Source organism: Leptodactylus fuscus, chromosome 1 (genome assembly GCF_031893055.1).
Source record: "Leptodactylus fuscus isolate aLepFus1 chromosome 1, aLepFus1.hap2, whole genome shotgun sequence".
NCBI lineage: Eukaryota > Metazoa > Chordata > Amphibia > Anura > Leptodactylidae > Leptodactylus > Leptodactylus fuscus.
This window is the reverse complement of record NC_134265.1, coordinates 94,677,600-94,704,087: the sequence shown is the minus strand read 5'-3', so window position 1 is coordinate 94,704,087 and position 26,488 is coordinate 94,677,600. Positions and strand designations below refer to the sequence as shown.

General features: G+C 41.2%; 1 protein-coding gene across 3 annotated transcripts in view; it reads left to right on the top strand.

Moving 5' to 3' along the window:
- The first annotated feature begins 3,608 nt into the window (after nucleotides 1-3,608).
- Nucleotides 3,609-26,488, top strand: part of MPHOSPH9 (M-phase phosphoprotein 9) — a 48,295-nt gene continuing 25,415 nt past the window's right edge. For all 3 annotated transcript variants that reach the window (XM_075274205.1, XM_075274196.1, XM_075274187.1), the window contains exons 1-8: nucleotides 3,609-3,688; nucleotides 17,014-17,124; nucleotides 17,226-17,346; nucleotides 18,011-18,100; nucleotides 19,441-19,976; nucleotides 22,419-22,527; nucleotides 25,256-25,340; nucleotides 25,617-25,711. In XM_075274205.1, the coding sequence (XP_075130306.1) occupies nucleotides 17,042-17,124; nucleotides 17,226-17,346; nucleotides 18,011-18,100; nucleotides 19,441-19,976; nucleotides 22,419-22,527; nucleotides 25,256-25,340; nucleotides 25,617-25,711 (1,119 nt within the window). In that variant the 5' untranslated portion in view covers nucleotides 3,609-3,688; nucleotides 17,014-17,041. The remainder of the gene's footprint in view (nucleotides 3,689-17,013; nucleotides 17,125-17,225; nucleotides 17,347-18,010; nucleotides 18,101-19,440; nucleotides 19,977-22,418; nucleotides 22,528-25,255; nucleotides 25,341-25,616; nucleotides 25,712-26,488) is intronic.

The following is a 26,488-nucleotide window of genomic DNA, read 5'->3' as shown; positions in this document are numbered from 1 at the left end:
GATATAAGACAAGCCTGGCACATGACTATTGGCTGAGGTCTGCATATCATTATTACACTCCAACCTGGGATGACCTTTCTCATGACATGAAAAAGAATCTAAGATATTTATGTGTAAGCCAACATCATACACTAGTTCTAGATGTATATCACAGAAAGAGAGATAATGATCACGTACTGGTCCGCTCCGGCCTTGGGGCTAACGACCAAACAGGTTATTTGAACCGGTTTCTACACCCACCCTCAAAGATGACCACAAATAGATAAGGAGTTATAACCCAACCATTAACATTCCACACGCCTTATCCCCTAAAGGGGTCTCTTAGACTCTAAACAGACATCCTTATGAAGCTTAGAACAGAAATGACTTACAAAATGGCTGACAGAATACAAGATGGAAGATGTGATCCTAACACTGACACTAGAAGAAGCTCGAGGGTACTGGAGGATCAGACTACAGTGGGAGACACCAGAGCACCAGGACAGGTGAGTATGTTCTGTTTTTTTTGGGTTTTTTTTCACCTTCCCAGTCTCCAGGAAAAAAACTATTTCTTGGATAACTTATTTAATTTACTTTGTTATATATATATATATATATATATATATATATATATATATATATATATATAGTGAGACATATCTATCGCTATTTACATTATATCATTATATATCTCATTAAAAAATTGAATAAAGCTGTAATGAAATCACAGACGGGTTCCTCCTTTTTATATACTTCCTCATTATTTGTATACAGGGTTTTGAACCCAGATCACATCATATGATGAACAGGAGTTGAGCTACAGTAGAGTTGCACTGTGTGTGGATGTATGTGCTTTTTGCTCCATACACTTTGTAGCCCATGTAAGGGATAGGAATTAAATTAAAGGGGTTGTCCCATCACAAGGATCCTATCTATACTGCTTGTTAATGTGAATGGAAGACTTTTCCTAAATACACTGCTTCAGCAAAACTGCTTTGTTTGTCCACTATATAACTTTATAACTTTATTAATTTCTCTGTTGACACATCCCTTGACTTATCTGGTCAAAAGTCAAGTGATGTATCTGCTGCTCTCAGGGGGGAGGGAGGAGGGGCTAAGTGCACGGGAGCGAGCCTGGAGGGGGGGGGGGTAGTTTACACTTTGGGAGAAGGGGCCACCAATACAGACCCGGCATCCGCTGTAATAGAGAGGCGGATGCCGGGGAGTGTAGACGCCGGCACAGGTGCCTGCAACATTGCTATGCTCCTGCCCTGTATGAAGCCAGCAGCGGCAGGAGCGATGCTGCTATTCCGGAGGGGAGGGGCGGAGGAGCGGAATAGTAGCATCGCTCCTGCCGCTGCTGGCTTCATGCAGGGCAGGAGCGTAGCGATGTTGCAGGCACCTGTGCCGGCGTCTACACTCCCCGGCATCCGCCTCTCTATTACAGCGGATGCCGGGTCTGTATTGCATTGTGAAGGCTGTACGTCCGATGCCTAGCTGCATCGGCAACGCACACGCAGGGCCAGCGGCATAGAAGCTACGACTTCTCGCCGCTGGCTTTGCATATGTAACCCCGCCCACCAATGACGCAACAAAGCCGGAAGAAAGAAGAATTTACAGCAGCAAAGACTGGTGAGTATGCGACGTGGGAATACCCCTTTAAACTTTGGGTTAAGGAGCAACTGAAGGAGGACATTAAACTGTCAACTAGCTGGTCTAATGTCCCCCTCTAGTTACTCCCAGTTTAATGTCCCCCTCCAGCTGCCAACCAGTTTAATGCCACCCTCTAGTTGCCCTCATTTTACAGGGATTCTACCACTAAATTGCTTTTTTTGTGCTTTAGACGTCGGAATAGCCTTTAGAAAGGCTATTCATCTCTTACCTTTAGACATGGTCTCCGCGGCGCCGTTCCTTAGAAATACCTGTTTTAACCGGTATGCAAATGAGTTCTCCACAGCAATGTGGGCGGGCCCCAGCGCTCAAATGGTGATGAGGGCGTCCCCACTGCTGACAGAGAGCTCTCTCCAGCGACGCCTCCATCTCCAGCTGCAACACCTCTTCTGTCTTCCGTGACGGTATAACCTCTGACACCTGCGCGGTACGCTCCTGTTTTGATCTACAAGAGCAAGAGCAGCCTCCCAAAAATGGCCGGTCCCCATTGCTGCGGAGAACTCATTTGCATACTGGTTAAAACCGGTATTTTTAAGGAACGGCGCCGCGGGGACCATGTCTAAAGGTAAGAGACGAATAGCCTTTCTAAAGGCTATTCCGACGTCTAAAGCACAAAAAAAAGCGATTTAGTGGTAGAATCCCTTTAATGTTCCCCTCCAGCTGTCCCCAGTTTAATCTCGCCCTCCAGCTGCTCCCGTGGTTTAATGTCTCCCTCCAGCCGCCTCACTTTTATGCCTCCTCTAGTTGCCCTCAATTTAAACTGGGGCACCAGGAGAGGGACTTTATACTGTGGGGGTTAATTAGAGGGAAACATTATAACGTGGGGGCGAATAATGTTAGGGTGACAGAAGGAGTATTATACTGTGTGGGGACATAATGACAAACGGATGGGGATGGGTGAAGTCCACGTAAAGTAGGTGGAATTAAATTTATTATTAAATTTACCACAGCGTGCTATGTGCGCCACAATCTTCTGTCCTTTGAACTTGGGAGGTATGTCCTAAGTATAGGTCATCAATCGAAAAATCCTGGAAAGCCCCTTTAGGCCACAGCCTCACGTGGTTTAAAGGGGCTCTATCACTGGGAAAAGTCATTTTTAACTAATCACATCTTTGCATAGCCTTTAGAAATGCTACTTCACACCTACCTTTAGTATGTAGATTGCCTCACTGGTTTCTGAATAAGTCCGTTTTTATTCATATGCTAATGAGCTTCCAGCCAGCTCAGGAAGTTCCCAGCAGCCTCCTCTCTCCTATTATCTACTATGTGTGTGAGGCTAACAGGAAGCAGCGTCATCATCAGCAGCCTCCCATAGGAAACAACAGGAGAGGTGTGCACGATGTATCGTGCACCAGTCTAATTAGCATATGAATAAAAACAGACTTATGGGATAAACTTTCTAAAGGCTATGCAAAGATGTGATTAGTTAAAAATGACTTTTCCTAGTGATAGAGCCCCTTTAAACAAGCAAAAAACATTGCATTCCCTGCAAAGTAGCAAATCCCATCCACATATTGAAGAAAAATACCCGAAGAAGAAATGCTGTAATTTCCAAAAACACTGCAGAGAAAAACTCTGCGAACTTTCTGTGAAAAGTGCTGTGGGAACTACTGTGATGCGTTTCTGCCACGGTTTTGCCTTGAACGCTTTTTCGCAGCGGCTCACAACGTGGGGCCTTAAAAAGGTTTATTCAGTATGATTTAAACAATTGCATTGAGCTGTGCTCTCGATACTGCAGACTTTCTTTATGAAAAACATGAAGAGTATGAGCAGGAAGCTTGCAGAAGACCCTACATGATTTCCCGTATATAACTGTAGCTATGCTGTCTACACACAGGCGTGACTGCTGCACTCTGCATTGTTCAGTATTTGAATTCTCCCAGCAGCCAATCACCGCAGCCCTCACACTGACCCCGCCCCATCACTGACCACGGCTCCAGTCTTCTCTCTAGCTTTATTGACAACACGACAATGTTTACATTGCAGGAAGGCAGGATGGCTCGCTGTGGAGCTATTCGGCATGGCACCGGCTAGCCAGGTTAGTCACAAGTACATATGTAATGCCTTGACTGCGCTATTCTGTAATGGCTGATGCAGGTTTCATAATCGCTCCTCTGCGGGTGCGTGCTCTTCGCGAAGTTGCCAGGCTAGGCTACGGCATATAGACGCGTCATTACAGCAGCAGAGCTAGGAGGAAAGCGTCCTATTTATTGGCAGTGTCGCTCCCACGTTACACAGTACAGCACTCATTCCGTGACTGGGTTTGTGTGTGCTGCAGTGTCTGACAGGAGCAGTGACTAGAGCTGACCGATATTCACCCGGCTGTAGCCTGACATTTACCCGTGTCTTATATTTATTATCGCATGTCCTTATCGGTATACGCGCGAGAGCAAAGAGGGGACATCCGAGGTGAGTGACGTGATGCGTATCTGACACGTCGTCTTCCCGCCGGCATCTGCTCTATACATCTGGAGAAAGGGGCGGGTCAGGCGGTGATTGATGTTTGAGATGGCCTATCAGAAGCCAGTGTTGTGGTAAACATTCTAGAATGACTGATGTTCAGCCAATAGGAGCAGAGTATAGCGGTCTGAGCTTGGACCCTGCTGTGTGTTCAGGGGTTACTTCATAAGGGCTAGTTCACACGTGGGCAAAGGGGAGGTTTTTGACAGCGGAATTCGCTTCAAAAACCTCTCCTTTAACATGGTGGTCTATGTAGACCACTAGCTTTTTTTTTCCTCCTAGCGTTTTCCGCCTGAAGAAGCGACATGACCTTTCTTCAGGCGGAAAACGCCTGAAGAATTGCATAGAAGTGAATGGGAGGCGAAAACCGCGCAGTAAAAAACCGCGCGGTTTTTTGCACACAAAACCGCGCGGTTTTTTGCAAAAAACCGCGCGGTTTTCGCCTGCAGTTTCTATAGCACATATAGGAAAAAAAAACCCTAGCGAAAACCGCTAGCGAAAACCGCGTCAAAAACCTCGTCAAAAACCGCGTGGAATGCAAAAAACAGCGTCAAAAAAACTCCTCGAGGTTTTTTACCTCGCACAAATAAGCTAGGCGGTTTTCACGTGTGAACTGACCCTAAAGGCTACAATGTTAAAGCTGTGGCCACATTTGTTTGAGTCTCCACCGCAGATTTTGTGTAGATAGGACTTTTTCTCTTCGCCAGCTTCAGTGTTATTATTATTTATTTATATAGCACCATTAATTCCATGGTGCTTTATATTTGGGGGGGGGGGGTTACATAAAATATACAAAATATACAGGTAGATATAATACTAACAGTGACCGACTGGCACAGTGGGGTAGAGGGCCCTGCCCACGAGGGCTTACAATCTATGAATAAAATTGGTGCAAACCCAGTGGACCCCATTATAATCTATAGGGTCTGCAAATAACCACTTTTTTTAGCGGAATGGCTCTCTGCCCCCACCCCTTTCCCTAGAACACATATAAAAGATAAAATAAAGTGAAACACGTACACATTTGGTCTCCTTATAGCCGAAAACACGCAGTCTACAAACTTAAAAATATATTGTTCCCAGACGGTGAATGCCATAGCAGGGAAAAAAACAAAAGAGATGACCTGCTGTTTCACCTCCCATAAATATATGGATGAAAAGCAATCAAAGCAATAGACATTCTCCAAACTGGTATATATAAAAAATACATCAGGAAACGCAAAAAAAGATGCCTCATGCATTCCCGTACACTGAACTACAAACAAAAGTCAAAATATGACGACTTACGCTAGGTTCACACCTGCGTTCAGCCTTCCGTTCTGTGCTTTCCGTCTTCTGCATGCCAGAAGACGCAAAGCACAGACCGGGTCCGGCCGTGAGCGGCGGTGAGCGTTTTATGCTCTCCGCCGCGAAACCGGATTTTTAAATCCGGACACAGAGTACTGCATGTCCGACTCTGTATCCGGATTATAAAACACGGTTTTGCGGTGGAGAGCGCAAAACGCTCACTGACGCTCATGGCCGGACAGCTTTCTCATCCATTCAAATGAATGGGTGAGAAAGCCTCCTGCAGGTTTCCGTATCCTGCTCTGTTTTATTCAGGAAACGGAAACCTGCAGTACGGAGAGGACAACGCAGATGTGAACGAGCCCTTAAAGAAATTTATTATTTTTGCAAAGAATTCAGCCTCCCAGTTGTATTGCAATTTATGGGACATGCAATCATAATATTGCAGATTCAAGCCCCCTAGGATGGCTAATAAAATACTTAAATTAAAATGAGCCAAACTGGCGTTTTTTCACCATAAAAATTTGATCAAAAGCAATCAAAACATCAGACATTCCCCACTTCTATCCCATTCTGACATTTTTTTGCCAGCTTTCCAGTACCTCTTACGGAATATTAAATGGGTACCATTACAAAGTACAATATGTACCGCGAAAATTAAGCCTTCATATGGCTCTTTGAAGAGAAAAATAAAAAGTTATGGGGTTTGGAAGGAGGGGAATTAAACAAAGATTGAAAAACACATGCGGCAGGAAGGGCCCTTTAGCTTTGACTACTAAGATTAGTGTAGTTTCGTATCATTGCTGGACAGTGGAGAACAGAATGTCCACTTTACAGTATTCTTCTATTACCTACTGTGAAAAAAACAGGTTCAGTATGGATCAAGCAGGGTTCACAATACCGTTGGCTTCCTACATGTAGGATTTTTCTGTCCGCTTGAATTATCGGACATGGTTGTAAATGGACACTTAAGGACACACACGGACACTAAAGGACACAACATAATATCCCATTTAAAATAATGGAAAGTGTAAATGAACACAGCTACTGTCTGATGATAAAATCTTGCGCGGACATTAGCTACGGACACTAGCTGTCGGACACCTACGATAGTGTTAAACCATCCTTAGGGGTGTTCATACTACCATTGGTGTCCGCTCCGCAGTGTCCGTGGTTATTGTCCGTACAAGATTTTAGCAACGGACACTAGCAGGTCCTTTTGCAATTTCCATTCATTTCAATGGGATTTTATCTTATGTCCTTTAGTGATTGTTTGTGTCCTTTAATGTCCGTTTACAACCATGTCCGTTTTTTCAAGCGGACAAAAAAATCCTACATGCAGGACTTTTCTGTCTGTTTGAAAAACTGGGCAGTAAGTGTGCATTATTTTTTTTAACATTGAGGTCTGTGGGCAACGGACATATAACAGACAGTAAGGCTGGGTTCACAGTACCATAGGTGTCCGACAGCTAATGTCCGTAGCTCATGTCCACACAAGATTTTAGGATGTAGGATTCTGCTGTCCGCTCGAATTATCGGACATGGTTGTAAACGGACACTTAAGGACACACGGACACAACATAATATCCCATTTAAAATAATGGAAAGTGTAAATGGACACAGCTAGTGTCCTTTGCTAAAATCCTGCGCAGACATTAGCTACGGACACTAGCTGTCGGACACCTACAGTAGTGTGAACCCAGCCTAACTGATAGCCATCAGCTACTGTCCGTTATTTTGTGTCCGTTTATTTTCTGCGCATGCTCAGAAAGCATAAACAGCAAAAAAAAAAAACGGACAGTATAAAAAAAATAGACACTATGGGCTTGTTCACATCTGCGCCCGGTCTCCGTTCTGCAGGTCTCCGTTTCCTGCACAAAACAGGGCAGGAGACGGAAACCTGCTGGCATCTTTCAAACCCACCCATTTTTTTTTAAACCGGACACAGAGTCAGACATGCAGTACTCTGTGTCTGGTTTAAAAAGAAACAGTTTCGCTGCACAGAGCAAAAAGCGCTCACCGGCGCTCACAGCTGGACTCTGCATGACAAGTTTCCATCTTCTGCAGACAGCCGAACGCTGGTGTGCACCCAGCATAACTGATGCTAACTGATAGTAATGTGTCTGGTTTTTTTTTTAAAAAAAACAACACATTACCATCAGTTAGTGTCAGTTAATGTCTGTTATGATAGGTGTCCGTTTTTTCTTTTAAACAGACACCTTAATAACGGAATCCAATGGTAGTGTGAACCCTGCCTTACTGTCTGTTATATGTCCGTTGCCTATAGACCTCAATGTTAAAAAAATAAAGGACGCTTGCTGTCCATTTTATCAAACGGACAGAAAAGTCCTACATGTAAGATTTTTTTGTCCTCTTGAAAAAACAGACACTAAAGGGCACAAGATAAAATCCCATTGAAATGAATGGAAATTGCAAATGGACCATCTAGTATCCGTTGCTAAAATCTTGTACGGACACTGCCGAGCGGACACCAACGGTAGTGTGAACGGCCCCTTAGAAATGTTAAAAATGCTGTACATTCCTCAGCACTCTTGTTCCAGTACTATCTGTGTCCCCAGTCAGACTCTACTTTCTGGCCCCACTTGACACATAGTAAATGACCACTCATCTAATCACTAGCCACATTGTTGGCCCACCTTAGTAATTGATTGTTAATTTGATGGCATTTCCAGTGTGTTTAGACAAACCAAGAGGTAGAGGGTAAAGAAAACCCTATGAGGGTAAAGATATCGGTGAGTTGATTACTGATTAAATATATTTTGTCTCCGCTGCTCTCAAATTGCTTATGTATATAAAAAAAAAATGTATGTTAAAGAGGAGCTTTCACCCCCTGGGGCACATTCGGTGTAATACAACACTGGAAAGCCAACATTGCGCTGAATTCAGCGCACTATCGGCTTTCCCATTGTGTGCCCCCCCCCCCCCTGAAGAGCTACCGGTGCCGATACAGTAGCTTTTCACTTTCAGAAGGTCGTTTCTGACAGTGTGTCAGGAATGCCCTTCCTCACAGTAGTGTCTATTACACTGTACTGTGGGAGGGGGCATTCCTTATCGCCCAGCAATGACGCTGACCGTTGAGGAACACCCCCTCCCCTCCTCATAGTACTCATCCATAGACGAGTACTGGGGAGGCGTTCCTCACTGCTCAGCGTCATCACTGGGTGGTAAGGAATGCCCCCTCCCTTAGTACAGTGCAGTGCAATAGACGCTACTGTGAGGATGGGCGTTCCTGACAGACTACCAGTAACGCCCTTCTGACACTGAAGAGCTACAGTAATGGCATTGGTAGCTCTTCAGTGGGGGCACAGATCGGTGTATTACACCGCATGTGCCTGAGGACGTGAAAGGTCCTCTTTAAGTTACTGAAAATGGCAAAAAGACATACAGTCCCTGACAGAAGTTCTGTCGCTTATCCATGTTGTGGAATCAAAAGCTTATAACCTGACTTTAAATTCATCTACTGGTTTAAGAAATGACTCATATGAAAGCTGAAACCCTCCCAAATAAATTGGCTTCACTGCTGAAATATTGATCATTTAATAAACACAGAAAGGTCAGATTTTGGTAAGACAAAAGTTTTGTCGCTTTGTCATATAATGCCCCCAATCCTAGTTCAGTAATTGATCATTTAATTAATGGGTGTGTATAAAGAGAACTCCAGCACCCCAGACCTTCACTTGAACTGCAACTTCACCTCTGACAACATGCCAAAAATCAGCCATGCGACCAAAGCCTTGAGTATCAAGAGGCTGAAGACCAGATCCACTGCAGAGGTTCCATCTGCAGGCTCCATCTGCTCACACAGCTCGTCTATAGACGAGTATTATCAGGAGGGGAGGGGGCGTTCCTCTCGGCTCCACAGTACAGCGCGATTGGCGCCGCGAGGCAGAAGGACGTTCCTGGCTAATGGTCAGAAACGCCCTTCTGACCATAGAAGAGCTACGGTACCGGACCGTAAGCTCTTCACACCGGGCACAGATCGGGAAAGCCGACAGTGCGCTGAACTCAGCGCACTGTCAGCTTTCCGGCAGTATATAACACTGCCTTTGGGAAAAATGGTGAAAGGTCCTCTTTAAATGTGTCTCAGCATCAAGTACAAAGAATTAAAAAAAGATTTGCACAGACTAGAGATGTTTTTGACAATCCCAGGTCTGGCAGACCCCACAAGGCAACTGCTCAGGAGGAACATTTGTTGGTTAGAAAATGAAAAGCCAGCCCTTCTTCCACTGCAGCAGAGCTCCAACAGGCCTGGTCACCTCAAGTCCCTGTGTCAACTGGAACAGTTTGTAGGATTCTGTCTCTAAATGGCCTCCATGGTGGAATCAGTGCCCAGAAGCCATCACTAAACAAAAGGCAATTAAAAAACTGAATCTTGAACTCTGGGAGGCTGTAAGACGGCATTCTTTGCTATTCCTGATGACTTCATCAAAAAATTGTAGGAATCATTGTCTAAACTCATGGATGCAGTCCTTCAAGCTCATGAAAGTCACACTAAATATTAAATATGGCTCTAATAGCACCACAACTTTATTCACCAATGTTATGAGACATATCTTTGTATTTGAACTGAATTATTGGTTTGATTTTCACATTACTTTATGTGTGCGACAAAACTTTTGTCTTGCCAAAATCTGACCTTTCTGTGTTCATTAAATGATCAATATTTCAGCAGTGATGCCAATTTATTTTCTTAACAAAAAAAAAAACATTTGGGAGGGTTTCAGCTTTCATATGAGTCATTTATAAAACCAATGGATGAATTTAAAGTCAGGTTATAAGCTTTTGATTCCACAACATGGATAAGCAACAGAACTTCTGTCAGGGATTGTATAATTCTCTGGATCCCCTCCCCTCCTGATAGTACTCGTCCATAGACTAGTACTGGGGGCGTTCCTCCCCGCTATCACAGTACAGCGCAATAGACACTACTGTGAGGAAAGGCATTCCTGACTGACTGTCAGGAACGCCCTTCTGACAGTGAAGAGCTACAGTACTGGCACCAAAAGCTCTTTACCTGTGGCATAGAACGTGAAAGCCAATTGTGTGCTGAATTCAGTGCACTGTCTGCTTTCTAGCGGTATATAAAACCGCATGTGCCTTATGAGGTGAAAGGTCCTCTTTAAAAGGGCTGTTCAGGAATTAAAAAAGTGTGACTGTCCTAGTTCAGATTTTCTAATCAAAGGGAATCTGTTAGCACGAAATAGAATGTTAACTTGCACACAGTACCTTGCAGGACTTTGCATGCACTTTTTACTTTCCTCTGTCTGTCCATGGCTCTGTTACTGAGGGAATAAAAAGTTTAGCAAATTATTCAAAATTATGTTGAAATGGGCTTTGGTGCTCTGCAGTGTGACATTGCAGCTAAGACCCAATAAAACATTGATTAGTTTTCCAGGCAAAATAATTATTTTTATAAAAGGTCTGTTAGTGCTATTAATGGGTTAATAAGTGCACCCATATACCTTTAGCAGCGTTTTGAGGGATTTCTGGCTTTCTCTGGGAGTTCCTGCCAGGTGTCCTCTGCATTTGTTTACTTGAATAGCTTCCTTCTGTCTTAACCTACAACTACCATGATACATTGCAGTTCACTCAGATCCCCCCTCTGATTTCCTCCCTCACAACCTCCCCCCAATTTCCTTAGCTAGCCCATGGACTACTAGCCCTAGCTACCTAACATTCCCCCAACCCCCTCCCCACCCCATCATACTTACCTGTCTTCTCATCCTGGAGATGATTTTGGGGCCACTGTCCCTCTTTTGCCCACACCTGGGAGCTGGCGCCTGAGCAATGGAATGCTGGCAGAAGCGAAGAGAAGCAACAGGCCTACCACGTATGTGCAATATAACGCTGGTTCTCTTTGCTTCTGTAAAGAGGAGTTCTGGTTTCCTCCCGTCTCCTGAAACAGAAAGTCACCAGGAAATCAGAAAATGTGCCTGGGGCGGTCACATGACTGCCCCTGGCATATGGGTAAATATACAGTCCTATGAAAAAGTTTGGACACCCCTATTAATCTTAATCATTTTTAGTTCTAAATATTTTGGTATTTGCAACAGCCATTTCAGTTTGATATATCTAATAACTGATGGACACAGTAATATTTCAGGATTGAAATTAGGTTTATTGTACTAACAGAAAATGTGCAATATGCATTAAACCAAAATTTGACCGGTGCAAAAGTATGGGCACCTCAACAGAAAAGTGGCATTAATATTTAGTAGATCCTCCTTTTGCAAAGATAACAGCCTCTAGTCGCTTCCTGTAGCTTTTAATCAGTTCCTGGATCCTGGATAAAGGTATTTTGGACAAACAATTCAAGTTCAGTTAAGTTAGATGGTCGCCGAGCATGGACAGCCCGCTTCAAATCATCCCACAGATGTTCAATGATATTCAGGTCTGGGGACTGGGATGGCCATTCCAGAACATTGTAATTGTTCCTCTGCATGAATGCCTGAGGATTTGGAGCGGTGTTTTGGATCATTGTCTTGCTGAAATATCCATCCCCGGCGTAACTTCAACTTCGTCACTGATTCTTGAACATTATTCTCAAGAATCTGCTGATACTGAGTGGAATCCATGCGACTCTCAACTTTAACAAGATTCCCGATGCCGGCATTGGCCACACAGCCCCAAAGCATGATGGAACCTCCACCAAATTTTACAGTGAGTAGCATGTGTTTTTCTTGGAATGCTGTTTCTTTTTGGACGCCATGCATAACGCCTTTTTTTATAACCAAACAACTCAATTTTTGTTTCCAAAATGAAGCTGCCTTGTCCAAATGTGCTCTTTCATACCTCAGGCAACTCTATTTGTGGCGTACGTGCAGAAACGGCTTCTTTCTCATCACTCTCCCATACAGCTTCTATTTGTGCAAAGTGCGCTGTATAGTTGACCGATGCACAGTGACACCATCTGCAGCAAGATGATGCTGCAGCTCTTTGGAGGTGGTCTGTGGATTGTCCTTGACTGTTCTCACCATTCTTCTTCTCTGCCTTTCTGATATTTTTCTTGGCCTGCCACTTCTGGGCTTAACAAGAACTGTCCCTGTGGTCTTCCATTTCCTTACTATGTTCCTCACAGTGGAAACTGACAGGTTAAATCTCTGAGACAACGTTTTGTATCCTTCCCCTGAACAACTATGTTGAACAATCTTTGTTTTCAGATCATTTGAGAGCGGGCTGTCCATGTTCGGCGACCATCAAACTTAACTGAACTTGAATTGTTTTGTAGAAAGAAATGGTCCAAAATACCTTCATCCAGGATCCAGGAACTGATTAAAAGCTACAGGAAGCGACTAGAGGCTGTTATCTCTGCAAAAGGAGGATGTACTAAATATTAATGTCACTTTTCTGTTGAGGTGCCCATATTTTTGCACCGGTCAAATTTTGGTTTAATGCATACTGCGCATTTTCTGTTAGTACAATAAACCTCATTTCAATCCTGAAATATTACTGTGTCCATCAGTTATTAGATATATCAAACTGAAATGGCTGTTGCAAACACCAAAATATTTAGAACTAAAAATGATTAAGATTAATAGGGGTGCCCAAACTTTTTCATAGGACTGTACATATTATTATTTTTTTATATAAAGAAAGTAAATTAGAAGTTAGGCAGGGGGAGGGGATTTAGCTTAATGTTAAGGTTTTAGTTTATACTGGACAACCCCTTTAACTGCTATTTGGGCGCACAGCAAGGAGCAGAAGCGATAGAATAGCATAGATTTAGACTGCTTGGTTTTTGAAGGACCTTCCTGCTTTTGCCATTAAAGTGAAAATCCCTGAAGCGTGTCTCCATTTTGGCACTTTACCCTCAAGTGGTGTAGCGAATATTGTTATACCCTGAATGTTGCATTAATTTATATTCCAGTTTTTCAATATCTTAAGACTAAGATGCAATTTTATATGCAATGGTGTATAAAAGTATGGGCACATACATTTCAGTGTGCTCATACACACAGCTGTAGTTTTTTCTGAAAATACTGGAGCTGATCCTATACCTATCCGCATTTGCAGGTCGGCCCATTCAATAAAATGGATACCAATCTGGGTGTCATCAATGCCGTTTTCTCTGACCCGCAAACTGTACACAATTGCGTGCATGAAGGGGCCACACGGTGGTTTTTGATTTTTTTTACTCAGACATTTACAACTGTATTCACAATGAAGCAATGTTTCTTACATCTGTTAGGGCTAGCTCACACAGGGACAAGGAGGCGGATTTTGACAGCGGATTTCGCCTCAAAATCTGCCTCCATAGAATGGTGGTCTATGTAGAGGGCTAGTTTTTTTTTTCCTCTAGGGGAAAAAAAGAAGCGACATGACCTCTCTTCAAGCGTTTTCTGCCTGAAGAAAGCAATAGAAGTGAATGGGAGGTGAAAAACACACATTTTTTTGTATAAAAACGCGACACAATTTTTGTGGCCCATTCACTTCACTTGAGAGGAAAACCGTCTGGTGTTTTTGGAAGCGGTTTTTACAAAAAACTCTCCACAAAAAGTGCGGCATGGTCCAAAAAACGCTTCCTAATTAGGAAGCTTTTTTTTTTCAGGACCAAAATAAGCCGCACGTAATTTACGTGTGAACTAGCCCTTAGCATGGTTCATGACAAAAATTTGAAAATATTTTGGTTGATTTTTGGTGTACATAGCTTTATGTTAAGCAACGTGCCTTTTCTGATAAGCCATTCCTACTTATCCGGCATGTTGTAAAAAGTGTTAATTAATAGAGATGAGTGAACACTATTCGAAACAGCCGTTTCAAATAGCACGCTCCCATAGAAATGAATGGAAGTGGCCGGCACGCAGACTTTGCCGGCAGCCGGCCGCTTAACCCCCCGCGTGCCAGCTTCGTCAATTCATTTCTATGGGAGCGTGCTATTTGAAAGGGCTGTTTCGAATAGTGTTCGCTCATCTCTATTAATTAGGCCCCCGCCATAAGGTTGGTGATCCTTTGGTGGAGCAAACAGTCTGATAACACTTGCCTGACACTAGAAAGCATAATATGCATATTGGGTTCTGAAACTAATAGCGCTGATTTCTCAGGAATAGTAAGGGCTAGAAAAAAATCCCATCTGCGCCAGAATCAGCAGAGGGGAACCTGTTAAAGAAATCAACGACTTGGAGTTGGTGGAGGTGGTGAAAAGTCAACTTTAAAATAATTAAGTGTAGTGTAAAGCTTGTATGCCTGGTTGGTTGAAAAAAATGCCAATATTCTGAAACTTTTTTAAAATTATTAATTATTATTAATTTTAATTAAACTCTGCCCCATTTGCGGAACTTGGCCTGGTTCTGTTTCACCTTGGATACTTCAGTCACTGATCTGATATTATTGTCCTATACCCTAAGGATATCTCATCAGTTGTAAAGTCCTGGTAAACCCTTTTAAAGCTTTAATAAACTCTTATTTATTTTTTTTCATAAATCAACAGTGTAGGTGAAGAGAACAAACTTTGCAAAATACTTCACTAAAGTCGTCCACGATAACACGTTTTTGGTAAGGAGGCTGGACCACAAAAACCCATAGCTGTTCTCCAGTGCTCTGGTGTTTCCGACTACGGTCTGGTCCTGCTGTTCTGTCTTCTTTTGGCAGCAGTTCTTGCCACACGTGACCTCTGAAGTCAATTAGCAGCCTAAGGAAAGGACACGGGACATCACGGGTGACATATGCAAATGACGTCCCGGTTCCTTTACTTGGGAAATTGAGGCCACTGATTGGCGGATGGGCCTTCCACTCAACAAGGTCTCAGAACACCAGGACCGGACTGTGGTGAGAGACACTGGAGCCCCCGGGACTGGTAAATATTTTACTGTTTATTTATTTATTTTTTACCTTCCACCTTACCAAAACAGGTTATCCTGGACAACCCTTTTAACTATTGCTCCCTCCTTTACTTTTTCTCTGATTTGTACTATCCATACTTCAGGTTACATTAGGCTCTATGGAGGGGAGGAGGTGAAGGAGACAGGGAGAGATATTAGGCCATCTACAGCATTCAATCAGGAGAAGGCTGGACAGCAATTTGTGACAACCCAGCTGTTTTGCAAAAAAGAACTGTCTCTATGTATTGCTGATATCTCTGTGTTTGAGAGGCACTACTTTTTTCTCCCCCTCCCTTTTCCATAGAGTTTTATTGTATAGATTTGTTTAGTGACATAAAAAGGCAGAAAAGTTAAGAATCAGACACATATATAAAATATATAACAAAGTATGCAGTATCTTCAACTGAATTATGGATTTATGAAACAAAAATAAAACTCTAGTTACATTTTAAAAACAAGATTCAATAATTACAATTTTCTTTTCACGTAAAGGTATTTTTGCTGATAAGTTTTTAGCATATCTTTAAAACTTTAGCCCGGGGCCCCACATATCGTGAATGCTGCGGCAAAAACCACAGCGTTTTACAGTCCCTTCATTGTCCCTTCTAGCGAATCTCATCCACACATTGCAGAAAAATACCCGCAATGAAAATACTGCAATTTCTAAAACTGTTGCGTTTTTGGAGCTCACAGTATGTCAATTATACTTTTAGAAATTCTGGCTGTTTACCTATAGGTATAATTAAAGCAGAAAATCCGAGGAGGAAAGTTTTGTTTTGTCATAAATGTATTAAAACATGGTGTACGCCGATGGCTGGTCAGGTAATGGAGGGGTTGTACATGTCACCCAGATTACTAAGTTGGGTGAGATGAGAAAACTCCAGAAAGAATGTTTCTCAGCAGATAACTGTCTGCTGAGGGTTATTCCAGAGTTCCGGTTACTGAGCTGTATTTTTAGGAATGGCAGGTAGGTTGGTAGTGGGACCTGTCATTCCACCCCTCTTCAGTCCACACTTTGGGGATGTTCCGGCAGCGACTCAGCTGCAGAGAGTCTGCTCATCAAGGGAGGCTTAAGAAGCCAGCTCCAGCAGCAACACTGGGGGCAGAGCTTGGGTGGAGAGCAAACAGAGAGGTCATTTTTTTTGGAGCTGTGTCCTGAATGATTCTACTGGCTGTTGATTACTGTTATTCTAGGTGAGGTAACCTATTCTATGTTTAGTTAGAGCCTAGCCGGGGAGGTATTTATTTTTATATTGTTTCCTTTTGTTTCTGCACTATATTTTTGAGTGAAAATAAAGTCTACCTTTGTTTTGGACTAAAGAAACTGGACTTGTGTGTCTATGCCACCCCACCTAGCAACCCCAGACCCTGACAATGGGAAAAAAAAAAAAAAACACTATATAAACTTGGTGTCGCTGTGCTTGTGCTCACCCAATGAATATGAGGAACATGCCATTTTTACTACACTGGAAACCATGGAAGTCAGTTACATTAATGACATTTTATGATATTCTAATATTTGAGACGCTCATCTAGCAGGATCTTAGGATCCCTTGCTTTACTGTGTTTGCGTTTTGTTATGTAAACCTACAGTATAAATAGATGACTGGTCTATACCTCAGAAACCTATTTCTATATTGTGAGTTCTGATGACGCTATGTTGTATTGTGGTTTATGACTTTATTATTTGTTCCATTTAATATTATGAAGCGGAAAAAAAAATTCTAGTCCTAGCTTCAAATTTCTAATGTAGGAAACTTATTTTTTCTCATTTCAGTCTGTAATAGAGAGTACTTGATAAGTTGATGATGGAGGCTTCAAATATTACACTACCTGAAGAACACGCAAATCCATCAGGTACAGACTGTACTGAAAACCAAGCCAATAGGTAATATTTTGACATTGTCAAAGATGTATGCTATTTGTCAGGACTTGGTCTTTATGACACAATTATTGCCAATGTGTTTATTTTGGTTTATTGGAGTTTAGGAGTGAATCATGCAAAGGAACAAATCTGCCTGAAAGTTCTTCCCAGTGTGATGATCTGCAGACCTCGAGAAACCTGTGCATTATTGATCAGACAGATGTAGAAGCCAGGAAAAGTTGTGAGGTATCAGACATATTGAATGTTTATAGGTTATGCTGTAAATGTCTGATTGGTGGAGGTCCCACCTACAGAACTCCCCCTAATCAGGGAAATTGGGTTCCGCTAAGCACAGTTTTAGGCTAAGGCCCCACATTGCGGAAACGCAGATTTTTTGAGCTAAAACAAGTACTGGCTACAAAAGTAATGGAAAATATCTAGGAAGTTCTTATACTTCTTCCTTCTGCTCAATCCACTTCTGGCTTTGGGTCAAAAAACTGCAGCAAAATCTGCATAAAAAGCTTTTCCACAACATGGGGCCTTATAGCACAGCTCGAATAGTGTCTGTTTTAGAATAGAATATGCTGAGGATAATAGACTGTAACGACGTAAAGACAGGAATGGCATGCTATCCCTGGTTTCTCCTCAGTGGTGGTGTTCCTAAACCACTCAGGCATTGATCCCGAATCTTATTATTATGTTGTCCACAGACGAATAATTTTCAACTTCTGTCATACAGAATAAGCAAACATGTTTTATATCAGTCGCTGTTATCGCAAGTATCCAATGTGGTAAACACCAGGTTAAGAAATAGTAGTCTAGTCACAGATGTGTTACTATTAAGTGTTTAGAAAAATGCAAACCTCTTTATTTTACTATCTAATCTTCAATATTCTGAGTTCTGTTCTAGGCACGATGGTTGCAGTTATTTCAGCTGGTTGAACGTCAGTGTCAAGAACAGATAGATGCCCAACAAGAACAGTTCAGCCGTCAGTTCCAGGTGAGGGAACTTTGCTACTTTACTTTTTGTAATGTACTTTGAAATTTGCATTGATGGGAATTGATACACTACCATTTCTTCTCTAGTATGAAAACATAGCTAAGATATCACATATAGAGGATACTTTCAAAAAAATTGCATTGTGAATAAACAAACCTTAGTATCATATACACATCTACATAGGGAATGAGGCTGATTTTTCACACTCCTAGTATTTAGCTTGCCATGAAGCACCAAAAAACACCTGCCCCTCAAGAAAAAATATTTTTTTTTATTAATAATCCAATAAAAATTAACAACACATGATGCATTTTTTTTCTGTGTTTCTTTTTACAAATACAGCTGTCTGTCTATTTTTGGAGAATGGACATTTATTGAAGGATACAATTTTGCAACTATTGCCACAATTTCAACAATTGCCACTATGTGGCCAGCTTAAAATTAAAGGATTCTTAATGGTAATGGTAAAAAAATCGAAGATGCTAAAAATCACAAAAAGACCCTATTATATTAGAAGCATGCCCAGCTACATGTGGCTTTCTTGCATTAAATTTTCATATGCTCCTATTTTAGTTTCTTATAAACCCACTCATGTCACCTCTCCTATTTCCCCCTGCTTGTCTGTGTTTATAATGCCTTATAGTGATATCCATGGTGACCTCATGAATGTGGTTGGCAAATATGGTCCATAGTGCGGCAAAATGTCAGGTGAACATGTGGTGCGCACATCATGTACATGTATGTTAATATACAGTATGCGCTGGAGCATGGAAGGGGCTGCACTATTTGTACCAGAAGTTGATATATAAGCTTTATGTTTTAATAATGAGCACAGTGTCGAGGTTTTCAGAGCTTTTTCCTTTTAAAATTTAGAATGTGCATTAACATGTCAGCACATCTTTTGATGCTGGCATTCTTCCAGTTGCCAAGGAATATGTGACGTTCTGTACACTCTAATTTACCATTAGTAGGATTATTTAGGTTATACCGTCTGTTATTTTAATATTTTAGAAAATGTTTTCTTAAATCCTGTTTGATCTCTTTTTTTGTGCCTTTTTAGATTGTTTTAGTGTCATTATAGAAAGGTTAATGTTTCTGCTTCAGTGATGTCACGCTTGGCTTGTCATCCCTCTAGCTGCTTACATTCTTTTATCTTTGCAGTTTAGGCATATGTTTAGGAATATGTTTATAATAAATACAAGCATATAAAAGCAAATCAATTTTGGCTCAAAAAAATTCTTGCATTATAGTAAAAGTCTGTTGTATATATGTTTCTACCGTGCTATTATAAATCTTGTTACTAAGGTAATCTTTTTCTGCTCATTACTCTTCATTTTCAGCTCATCCGAGATGAAATTAAGCACTTGGCCCATTTACACGGAGGCAGCTCTCCTTGGAGTCATGGAACTGGCAATGCCGTTTTACCTGTGACATATAACACCCATTCTTTAAAACCTCAGGATGATCAAAACACACAAGATGAAGACAGGGGGAAGAACTTGAACAACCCACTCCATCTGTTTAGGGAACTTGATAGCCATCAAAGAGCTTTTATTACACAGGAGCATTTTTTGGAGAACACGTCCGTCAGCAGCGGCTATGGGACACATTCTGCTTCTGAGCCAAATGCTTATATAAGCAGCTGCAGTCAAAATACCTCAAGGGAGACAAGACTGCCTACAATACAGACTTTAAAAGAATGCAGGACTGAGCCTATAAGACTGCATCACTTAAAGCACGTACCTGTAGAAAGTGAAAAACCCTTTAATTTGTCAACTGGTGCAAGGTGTCACCTGAAATCCTCAGAGGGGCATCTGTCAGAATCCCAAGTAAACTGTGATATAAGTCCTACCTGCAACAATAATCAGCCAAACAGGTATGTGGTGCAAATACCTGTAAACTATTAGACAGTAGGCCACATGTATGTGTTTTCCAGGGCTGTAAAGTAGGGATCAGAAAAATTATATTACTGATCTGGGATTCAAAATAAATTAAGTACAATTTCCTTACACAGTTATTGGTATTCTATCATTTTATTGTATATGTTGTTTCCTAGAAATTCATTCACTAGCTTTTTAATAAATTATTGCTTCTGAATGACTATGGCGGTCAGCCATTTATGATGGAGTCAGAGTTTGAGTTAGTCAGTGGTAAAATAAAGGAGTCGGTGCTTTGACCTACCAACTCCACTGCTCTGGTATTTTCATTAGTTACTTGTTAAAGGGAGTCTATCATTGGGGATTTGGTTTTTTAGTAAACATATGTTGGAATAGCCTTTGATTTAAGGAATAGCCTTTCATTTAAGCTGAATTCTTATTATTTTGATATCAAAAAAACATCTATATATACACCATTCTAAGAGCTGGATTTCCTTATTTGCCCTTTCTACTCCTTCTTTACCAGCAAGAACATTCTAATAGAGCATGCAGGCCATTAGGTGGCTGCTTTGTGAATAAAAAGGACAATTTCTAAAACTCTTCTTAAACTTCCCCAACCTTTATACAACCATGCAAGCTTATTGGACATTCTTGCTTCTAGTAAAAGCAATTGTGATAATGCTTGTATTATAATAAGATTGATGACACTCAAGTGGGTGATCAAGTAGGATCCAGATACAACATATATGTGATAGAGAGATAAGACTGATATTGTTATAACTTGGTGCTGTGGAGAAAATGGGTCATATGTTCAGTAGCTCCTGTTTTCAACTTACGCTGGGTTCACACTAGCGTTCGGCAGTCCGTTCTCAGTTTTCCGTCTTCTGCATGCAGAAGACGAAAACCTGTCATACCGAGTACAGCCGTGAGCGCCGGTGAGCGTTTTATGCTCTCCGCGGCGAAGCCGGTTTTTTAAACTGGACACAGAGTACTGCATGTCTGACTCTGTGTCTGTTTAAAAAAAAAAAAAAAAAAAAACGGTTTCGCTGCGGACAGCATAAAACGCTCACCGCCTCTCACGGCTGGACACCTTTCAAACCCATTCAAATGAATGGGTATGAAGAGTCCTGCAGCTTTCCGTCTCCTGCTTTGTTTTGTGCAGGAAATGGAAACCTGCAAAACGGACTCCCGGGCGCAGATGTGAACGAGCCCTTACCTTGATTATCCTATTTGTATCTGCGGCAGTCTAATCTGATAAAGGTCATAGGTAGTAAGACGAAAATGTTTCATGTAATTTAGATTAACTGTGTAATAAACAATGAAGCATATTGCTTTTGGTGTTCACAATCATAATAATAGTTTTTTATTACCATATTTTTCAGACTATAAGATGCACCTGACCATGAGACGCACTTAGGTTTTAGAGGAGGAATATAAAAAAAAAATTGTGAAGCAAAAAATAACATATGGGGGATGTAGTTTTGCAACAGCTGCAAGACCTTATTGGCAGGTGCTCATGCAGTGGAATTCGTGCTGGCGGCATTTTTTCATGTTCATTTTTGACTCCCCTAAACTTTTTTGTTTTTCGGTTCACAAAGTCATATGAAGGCTTAATTGTTGTGGGGCAAATTGTCCTTCATAATGGTATCATTTATTATTCTGTACAATGTACAGGGATGCTGGAATTTGTTTTTTAGAATCGATGACATTGGAGAAAAAGTGCATTTGGGTGAATTTCTTACAGCTTTGTTTTCATGATTTTCACTGTGCAGCCCAAATGACATGTCACCTGAGTTCTATGTTTCGGTATGATTCTGGGGATATCAAACCTATTTAGTTTTATTTACATTATAACTAGAGAGAAGCGAGTACTATTTGAATCTCCAGTTTCGAATAGCACGCACCCATAGGAATGAATGGACACAGCTGGCACGCAGGGGACACGCATGGAGCATAATTTTTTTTGTGGGGTCAGGTTTTAGTTATACCATTTTGGGAAAGTCTATTGCTTTGATCATTTTTTATTCGCAAAACTGCGAAAAAAAACCCTGCAGTTTGGCCTTTTAATGTTGTTTCCCACTACGGCGTTCATCATTTGGGAAAATGTTGTTTTTTAAAAAAAAAATAAAAAAATATTTTTAATAATAACAATTCTAACTGATGTACAATTTTCTTACTAAGAACAAAGAAAATAAAACCAACATTCTTCATTTGTTTTCAGTGGGATGTACCTGGGACCTCGGCTTATACAGTTGTTTATAAAGTAGGGTGATTAGGTCCTTGCGTCTGCACCAACTCAACCTTTATCCTCTTCACTGAATGCCCCTATTGTGTTGAGAATCTCAGGGTTGACATTCATGGATTTAGGTATAGCTGTCCTTTTGTTTATTCTTTGTAATGTTACATTGTTGACATCTATATATTTTTGTTCATACAACTAGATCACTGACAACCTGGGCACAGAAGCTTAAAAGGACTCAATGTAAAAAGTCTACCAAAATGGACCAGATTCCTCCTCATTCGGCTGAGTTGCGTTCTCCTGAACAAGATGTAAGTCGGTCCTGCATTACATTCATTATATACACTGAGTATATTATATACAATAGAGGTTCTGCAATATATCTACAATAGACAATATATATACATACAATAGGGTTCTGCATAATTACTTAGGTAATTCCATAGGTAATTCCACTTATCCACTGATTTTGTTACAGCCATTTTCAGGAATTATAACCTTCCTGAAATCTTACATTGTAATTTTGTTTTGAAGCATTGCTAACTACCAGAATGCTGAAGCTTCAGGATTAGGCCTTTAAAACCATAAAAAGCACCTTTTTACCACAACAATAAATAACAAAATGCTGTAACCACTTTCTAAGCACACTACCTCCTTTGTTACGGACAACACTGCTGATCCGTGTTGTTCACTTTATCTTACAGCAACCACCACATACTGTATGGATGTTTTATACTTTTCTCTTACTGTTTCCTGTTTTTCACATTCTCCTTCGTGGAGGCATTATGGACATTGTTTATACCTTTTTTTTATTCTGGAAGAAAAAACAATACAAACAAACAAAAAAATGTCATGTGACATCACCTATTTATCCTAGCTATCCTGAATCTGATTGGTCATAGCCAGTCAGAAGCCCCAGCTTTAAGTTACTGAAAATGGCAAAAAGACATGTAATTCTCTGCATCCAGTGTTTATTCTAAAACAAATGCATCCAAAACTGCACTAGATGAACAATGACTAGAGATGAGTGAACACTATTTGAAACAGCCGTTTTGAACGCTCCCATAGAAATGAATGGAAGCGGCCAGCCGCTTAATCCCCCGCGTGCCGGCTACGTCCATTCATTTCTATGGGAGCGTGCTATTCGAAATGGCTGTTTCGAATAGTGTTCGCTCATCTCTAATAATGACCCCATTCACTGAGATCTAGTCATATAATCAATATCATTTTAATATAGACACCATTCAAAGTGAATAGGAGCTGCAGTAACTTGGCCCATTCACTAAACAGAGCCACTTCCATGTCCATCCTCTGTGTTACTGGCACCTTTGGCTGCTAGGAACAGCTGAATGTTGGGGTTCCGAATGTTGGATACACTGATCTGATATTGATGACGTATCCCAAGGATAGGTCTTCAGTATATGTAATCCAGAAAACCCCTTTAATTCACTTTTAATATATTATTATACAGTAAATGGTTAGCATCTAGTTGCAAGACAAATATTTGTTTGAACAGCGACTCTGGTCGTTTGTCACTGCACAAACCTTGGTATTGCTGTGATCATATGTTTACAAAATATTGTTGTTCTTTGTCTTGCTAGTAACGGTATGTAGTCTAAGAGGAAAGCATCATTTTAACACTGCCCCCCTAGTATTAGTGTTGCCACTTAAGTTTGCATGATGCAATTTGGAGAACTACTGCGGAATACTGTAAGAGTAACCTTAAGTTACCTATACATATTAGACAAAAGTGTTCCAAATTGGTCCTCTAGTTTCTCTGCAATAGGTTGACTTTATTATGTGCTTGGAGACCAACACAACTCTCTCCTAATGGCAGATATTACAGCAAAGGATTGGGAAGGTTGGATTCTACTTGCAAAGTAGATTAGCCCCTGTCATAGGTGTGTGACAGTATATTACTCCCCTCTACCCACTAAAATTAACATGCAAGTTGTGGTAGAGTTGGGAGAAATAACTATTCCTCAGGACCTGGAGGACTGCACCTGTGGTGTTTTACACAGACAACCCACTGATCTGAGTGGGCATTGTGTAATTCCTAACTTTTCCCTATGGTGGCACTGCAGGAAGATTGAACATTTATTTCCACATTTCCCGGCAGGAACTCTGTGATCAGTTTATTGTTGAGGAATCCTCCTTACAAGTAGGGATGGTCCAAACCCAGTAGCATCTTTAATGTGTTATGGCAGCTATAGTTCTACATCTGTCACTGCCTTGAAAGTTAAAGTCTATTCTCATTTTTTAAAGGGGTTGTCCCATCTCAAGGATCCTATCTATACTGCTGGTTAATGTGGATGTAAGACTTTTCCTAAATACATTGCTTCAGCAAAACTGCTTTGTTTGTCCACTATCTTACTTTATTCAATTCTTTGTGGCCACAGCCCTGACCTAGCTGCTCCTGAGTCAAATGATGTATCTGCTGCTCTCAGGGGGGAGGGAGGAGGGGCTAAGTGCAGGGAGCCAGCCTGTGTATCTAGCTATTCCTGTGTCTACACCACATGACCTAGCTTCCTGTTAGCAGATAGAGGAGCTGCTTTCATTTCTTCTGTTCTCCCAGTTATCAGGCTAGCTAATACAATTGTGTTCATTATGGCAGAGACAGGCAGTCTCTGTATGGAACACAGAATGGAGTTGCTGCTGCCTGTACTTCATAGTCCAATGTGGGTGGGCGGAGCTACACACGAATTTGGGGGCGGAGCTAAACGGCAGGTTGCCTGTGAAACCCCGTCCACCAAATGATGCAAGAAACCAGGAAGAAAGAAGATTTTACAAGAGTGAAGACTGCTGAGTATGTGAGGTGGGAATACCCCTTTAAGGCTTGTTATGTAAAGTTTAGGCTTGGTTGTAGAACAGTATAATGCTTTCCATTATACACCCTCAGCAGTTTCTATAACTGAGGTCAAGCAAGGTGAAATAAGGAACATGAATATCAAATCTTGTGACCGTGCACAAATATTACATATAACTTCTATAACTTCTCAGATTGTCTTTTTTGATTTTTGTGTATATCATGTATTTCAGCTTGAATACACAGATGGTTCCTCAAATACATTTTACCTCAACAATCGGACAGAAAGTGCAAATTCTTTGTATTCTGGTGGATCTGGTAAGTATACTGCTTCTACTGAATATTATGATAATGACATTTCTGCTATTTTTGACTGGATTATTTTTTGCTTTAAGTTAAAACTAGAGATGAACGAATACTATTTGAAACTCCCGTTTTGAATAGCACGCACCCATAGGAATGAATGGACGCAGCCGCTTCCATTCATTCCTATGGATGTGTGCTATTCGAAACGGCCGTTTCGAATATTACTCTCTCATCTCTAGTTAAAACCACAACTATCAATTTTGTGTTTGAAATGTGTTACCTTATTAGGGTTTACATACTGGATGATGGATGAAAAAGAGATGTACCATCCTTTACCTGAAAGCTTGGAAACTGGACTCTCGAAACTGTTTTCTCCCAAAGAGGTAATCTGATCTCTTAATCCTGGTACTTAGTGTATTTACTCTATATCTTATACGCTAAAAATTTATAAGCAGACATGTTGTTGTAAATTTAAATACAAATAGATTTGAACGTCCTCTAGCACAGTCTACATGTTTTACATGAAAAAAAAAATTGTAGGGATTATACCATTTATAAGATTGTCCATTGATCTTTATGTGTACTATTAGGTTCATCTGGACTTTAAAGGGGACATCCACTTTCTAACATCAGTTGCCTATCCATACGATAGGCCATCAATATATCGGAACCCCTCAGATAAGCTGTTTCGGGACAAGATGGCTCCCTGTAATGTTTACTTGCTGGGAGCCATGCTGCTCACTTGCTGTACAAAGAGTAGCCGTGACTTTAGGTACTGAGGCACAGTGTCATTTAAGTCTATGGGACAGCTCTGCAGTTAAAATATTGGATAATTGGGGGCCACCCGGTGGCTCAGTGGTTAGCACTGCAGCCTTGCAGCAATGGAGTCCTGGTGTTCAAATCCCGCCAAGGGCATAAAACCATCTGCAAGGAGTTTGTATGTTCTCCCCGTGTTTGCATGGATTTCCATCCCATATTGCAAAAAGACATACTGATAGGGAAAAATGTATATTGTGAGCTCTATGTGGGGCTCGCAATCTACATTAAAAAAAAAAAAAAAAAAAAAAAATATTGGATAACTCCTTTAATTTGAATCGGGCTGAGCTGTATCATTGCCATGTGACCAACGGATGTGATGTCACTTCCTGAGAAGCAGAAAG